Here is a 6,000-nt window from a genome sequence, read left to right as displayed (position 1 = left end):
GAAAAAAATAAATAGAAATTTGAACAAGATTAAAATGAAAGTTAATAAGGCAAAGGAGGGGTTGGGTACGACCTTGATTTCTGTGGAAGCAGCATTACGCGTATGGAACGACGCTCGCCCGAATCTGTGGCACTGTGGAGTGGGCATCTATTTGAAATTCAGTTTACGGTCACGCTTTCGGAGCCTGCGTCGTCGTGCTTAGCGTCGTACTCAAGTAACGAACGAATGCCCGCATCTCTCCTTGCGGTCATCCTCGAGAACCAACCTCCCTTTCTCGACTTGCGCTCGGCACTCGACAGCCACCGACTGCTGCTGAATGACGTTTGGTTGCATCGTGTGGCGTCACTTGGCGTCGTATCATTGTATGCAGATCAGTATAGGCTTCACCCACTCCTGGGGTTTAAGTAGTTTGGCGACCGCTAAGGTAATTCTTTCTGTTAAAGAGAATTTATAGCGTTGGGTATCGACCCAGTATTTACCTCTGTACTCGAATGCACACGAGCGTTGCAGACGTCGTGTTGTGCAATGCGTGGCTGCCGTAATCACCGAGACGCATGATCCGGCCTTTTTTTTTTTTTCATGAAGAGGATGTTCCTCGTACCCACAGTACTTCGCAGTACAATCTTATCCCTATTCCCGCCCCCTCCCCCAACAAATTTTCTCCTTACCTGAGAACTCTTATGGCAAGGAAAGGGCTGAAAGCTAGTGTCTTGGCCTCGGCGAAAACTTACCTTCACTCAAGTATGTCGGATGCGGCTTTAAACCAGGTAACATGTTGCCTTCAACAAGAAAATATTGTTTCATGTACCGTGCGACATTACAATGGTCATGTTGAAATACCACAAAGCCATTTCTATCTATTCAACAAAATTGGCTCCGTTGCCAACACGATGTATACACCAAACGCTGCGGATGCGTTGTTATTTCATACAGAAATTAAGAGAATTCCGTATGTTGGAAATACTTCAGTCTGACGGCAAGAATGCTGTCCTGTTAACCCGATAGTAACTAACAACAATGTAAATATGTCATTGTAGAGCCAGATTGACCGTGGGCCGCACGCAGATGCGATTTGAGCAGGTTTTTTTTTTTCTACGGGGGTAGATTGGTTGCTCATTTACCGTCAACAATGTGAGGAGAGGTTTCGGTTTGATGTCGCGAAACTCCCCCTATTAGGAGGTAAGGAAGGTGCCCTTTTCAGAGGACTTTGTAGCGTGGAATTTAATTAACCATGCCCAATGTCCAACTCGCTGGCGGCAGGGTTCGAAGTTCCGTCACCTCGACCTCCACCGCAAGCAGCGACGCTCTAACCCGCTTGGGAAGGCAAAATAAAGTTCATAGAGATGTCGGTGCCTCATTGCCTTCGCTAATCGAGTCTGAGGCGGGAAGAAATTGCTGGGAACCAATTTGGTAGCTGCCCTTGTATTCTCCTGAACTTGCTTATGTAGTTCATTCTGTGTGAGGACCATACCACTGATGCATATTCCATTCTTGGATGGATCAAGGTGTCTAAGTTTTATCATCATCCCTTCATCCATAAAGTGGAAAACCACTAGTATTTTGCAGCAGTCCATATATATCCCTCACAATCTTGCTGAGATGTCTACAGGCAACAGGTTGTACTTTATCAACATTACCAAATCCTTCCCTTCTTTTGCTTTTGTAATAGATACACTTCCTAAGGAATAGTTCAAAGATAGTCTTTTAGAGGTATTGCCCATTTCCAATACAATACTTTTTTTTTTATTCCTGGTTCCATGCAAATGTGTCTAAATTTCTTTGGGATAACATACAGCCCTCGTTTTTCTCTCTTCTCGTGGTTTTTGCATCATCTGTAAACATATTTATTTTGTTATACCTTCCATCATGTCATGAATATAGATAAGAAACATTATAGTTGCTAATACCAAAGTTTGCTCTCCATCCATATCCTTTACTGTTGTCCTCATGTACTTTCCCTTCAAAAAATCTTTCATCTATATGAGTAATTTACCTCTTCGTCATCCATTATGTTCAAATTTCTACATAAGATGACTGTGAGGTACTTTATTATAAGCCTTCTTCAGATCAAGGTACACATTTCACCCAGTCCTACCTCTCTTGCTGCACATGAATTACTCTTGAGGAAAAACTTAAAGGTGGCTTCAACACACATGTCCTTCCAGACATAAAGTTGAACTGATTGTCTGTCAAAATGTTCATCTCTTCAATATATTTCACTCATTGGACATGTATGCATGCTTGTATATATTTCCCTGAGATGTGAGGGTCCATTAAATTCAGTTAGATGTGAGTAAAGGTTTTAAGTATATTTCAAGTTTCATAACAATTACACCATACAATCAACAGCATGGATGTACTTCAGTCCTACTATATTATGTCCTACTATATGTCCTACTATATGAATGATATTAACTTTTAGTTCATGTGTGTGTATATTTGTGCATGTTCATGAGATTGAAGGACCATTAAACTCAATTAAGTGTGAATTGATAAAGGTTTTGGCTACATTTTATGTTGCATAACAATTACAGCAAAAATATACTGCATGGGATTCCCACCAAGCAGCATGCAAAGTCCATGATTCTTACCTGATCTTAGTGGAGAAATTGGGTAAAGAGAATAATTTCCCTGCAGTGATAGACCACATTAAAGTAAAAATGGCAAACAGAACATGCATAAAAGGAGAGTTAACTATATTACAACCTTATGAAAGGGAAATAATTTATTAGAATATTTTTGAAGAGTGGCAGAAAATATCCTTACAAATAAAGACAAAGGAAGAATACATATACATGAAAGAAGAATAAAATCGAGACACTTGAAGTGGTTTTGGAAAAAATTTCAAGACTACAGGAATTTGTCCTTTAGCTGTGAAAGACATGGGAGTATTGACCATGATATGTATTTTAAGCCTGTGTTGGATTGAAGGTGAGGGTGTGGCAGTCCTGAAGACATCAAGAAATAGTTATATCACAGCTGCTTCGCAATTGTGTAAGACTGAAATGAGAGATTTGGACTGCACACACCAGGTCAATATGTAGTTTTCATTTTATGTTGAAGTTTGTATTTCAAATGACTGTGTTTACCTGTGTCATATAGGAGATAAAAGATGGATTGCACCTTTATATATGTATATCTAAATATATATGTGTTTGTGTGTGTATTTACCTAGTTGTATCTTACGGGAAGGGGAGCTATGCTTGTGGTGTCCCATCCCTATCTCTCAGTATCTAAATTGTTCTTAAATTCATGTATGGTTTCTGCATGCACTGTCATCTTGTCTCATTTGTTCCATACATCCACCACTCTATGGGAAAAACTGTTCTTTTTCAGGTCTCTTCTATAACTGTCCTTTTTGAGTTTCTTTCCATGTCCTCTTGTATTTCTTGTATCCCAATTTAGTCAATCTTCTCTATCAAGGACTTCCATACCTCTCATGATTATAGATGGTCAGCAAGTATCTTCTTTCTTTTCTTTGTTCCAGGGTCGGTAACTCTAGTTTTGACAGTCTCTCTTTGTATTTCAGTTCTGAAAATGTGGGGGCCATCGTCATAGTTGCGCTTTGGATTCTTTCCATTTTCCTTATATTTCTTTTGGCACTGGGTGACCATAGTGTCACTGCATACTCCAGTCTTGGTCATATCAGTGTGACTATTTTTTTTACCATTTCTTCGTCCAAGTGAATAAATGCCACTTTTATTGACCTCAACAAGTTGTATGTTTCTCCAACAATTATGTTTATCTGGTTATCAGGGGACATGTCCTTTGTGATGATTACTCCCAAGTCTCTTTTCAAATCCCACTTTCTTTACATTCTTCTCACTGATTTTATATTGTCCTGATATCCTTTTTTTACTTTTCCAAATTCCATTTCTTAATGTTGAAGTCCACTTCCCACTTCTGACTCTATTCCCAAATTTTGTTCAGATCTCTCAGCAGTAACTCGCAGTTTATTTCAGTGCTCACTTTTCTCAACAATTTTGTGTCATCAGCAAAGAACTTCGTGTAACTGTCCACACCCTTGGCTATGTCATTCACATAAATACCAAACATTATTGGAGCCAGTACTAATCCCTGTGGAACTCCACTGATCACCTCTTCCCAAGTAGAACCTTAATCTCTGAGCACTACTCTCATTTTTCTTCCATGCAGGAAATTCTCCATCCATTCCAGTAACTATTTACCTTTTACCCCTCCTATGGTTTTCAGTTTTCCTAATAGTTTTTTATGTGGCACTATATCAAAATTTTTTGTAGATCTGGAAAGCACAATCAGCCCATCTGTCCCTTTCCTGTATTATATCTAATAGTCTTGAGTAAAAGCAGATCAGATTTGAGGCACGTGATCTTCCCTGTCTGAATCCAAACTGTCTTAGGTTTAGTATGTTGTTCTTCCAGATGTTTTGTCCATCTATTTTTGATAACTTTTTCACAAATTTTGGCTACAGTACTTGTAAGGGAAACTGGTCTGTAATTTGTTGGGTCTTCCTTGTTACCTCCTTTATATATTGGTATGATGTTGGCCTTTTTCCAGTCTTCTGGTATTTTTCCTTCCTTAAGCGAACAACTTGTATATTTTGCCTACCAATTCTTCTTTACACTCCTTTAGTATCCAGTTTGCAGTTTCATTCAGTCTGTCTGATTTCCTGACATCAAGGCTTGTTATTTGATCCATTATTTCAGCTCGTGTTGCTATTATTTCTCCCAGAGGGGGGATTTCACTTCTTGCCCTTCATCCCAGTGCCATACTTTTTCTCTAGTGAAAACCGATTTGAAATGTTTACTCATGACCTCAGCCATTTCTATATCTTCTGTGTATTCCATGTTCCCCTGGCATAGTTTCTCTATTTCATGCTTGTTTTTCAATTTACCATTCACATATCTATAGAATAGTTTTGGTTGATCCTTACATTTTTCTATTATGTCTTTTTCATAATTTCTTTTTTCTTCCCTGCATATTTTTACATATTCATTCCTTTCATTGATATATATTTGCCACTTTCTAGGATTTTTCTCTTTTTTCCATCTTTTCCAAGCTTTATCTTATTTATTTATTTTTTTTTTTTTTTTACTTTTTTTTTTTGCCTTGCTGCACTCTCTGCTAAACCAGCATTTATATATATTTTTCTTGTTTCTGTCTTGGTACATATTTATCCACTCCTCCAATATAGATTTCCTTCAGAATCTTCCATTTTTCTTCCACTCGCGTCTTATCATTGTGAAATTTATCCCAACTCACTTCTTCAAAAAAATTCTTAAGTTTCATAAAATCCATTTTACTACATACCGTATTTTCCGGCGTATAGTGCGCGACTTTTTTCCGTTGGAAGGGCCTAAAAATGGAGGGTGCGCGTTATCCGGTGGTGCGCATTATCTACGGCCTACGATAATAACTCTGCGGCTGTGTGTGTACCGGTAATTTTTTTCACAACAACGTGACGATGTTGGCCGTCACAAAGTCGGGACGGCACACTTCTCCGTGACGTTCCGTGAGAACAAGAAGAACAACCATAGTGACATGAAAGAATACGCCAGCATGGGCTATATAGATATTTGGTACAACCACTCCTCGTTTAACGACGGCAATTGGGACCAGCGTCGCCGTCGTTAACCGAATTGGTCGTTAAGCGAAAGTGTATACATATATGTACATGTACTGTATGTACAATGTCCAGCAATACATGTATCTTTATTTTCGTGTATTTTCCCTCTTTTATACAGTACATTAAAGCTTTATTTACTGTTTTGATAGTACAGAAAGCCCTCAAATAACGCGGTGGTCAGGTTCCCGAAATTACCATGTATGACCAAATCCGCGTATGCTGACATTCCATATTAAATACCGGGGTATTTTCTTTAGTTTCGACCATGGGCGCAATATAGCAATAGGAAAACTAATTATTAAATGTTGTAAATTAAAATGTATCGACGTAATATGGAATTTTGTGGGCGGAAATGAAAATAAAAAATACCTTGCTACAAGCAAATATGCTAATAA

General features: G+C 38.6%; 1 protein-coding gene across 2 annotated transcripts in view; it reads left to right on the top strand.

The window, feature by feature from the left end:
* Nucleotides 1-2,822: 2,822 nt before the first annotated feature.
* Nucleotides 2,823-6,000, top strand: part of LOC143038010 (uncharacterized) — a 76,391-nt gene continuing 73,213 nt past the window's right edge. The window contains exon 1 of one of the 2 annotated variants that reach the window (XM_076206840.1): nucleotides 2,823-3,032. In XM_076206840.1, the coding sequence (XP_076062955.1) occupies nucleotides 2,883-3,032 (150 nt within the window). In that variant the 5' untranslated portion in view covers nucleotides 2,823-2,882. The remainder of the gene's footprint in view (nucleotides 3,033-6,000) is intronic. The other variant, XM_076206839.1, reaches the window with a different exon arrangement.

This window comes from Oratosquilla oratoria, chromosome 23, assembly GCF_046742065.1.
Source record: "Oratosquilla oratoria isolate Oo_2021 chromosome 23, ASM4674206v1, whole genome shotgun sequence".
NCBI classification, from domain to species: domain Eukaryota; kingdom Metazoa; phylum Arthropoda; class Malacostraca; order Stomatopoda; family Squillidae; genus Oratosquilla; species Oratosquilla oratoria.
This window is presented reverse-complemented; position numbering and strand designations above follow the sequence as displayed.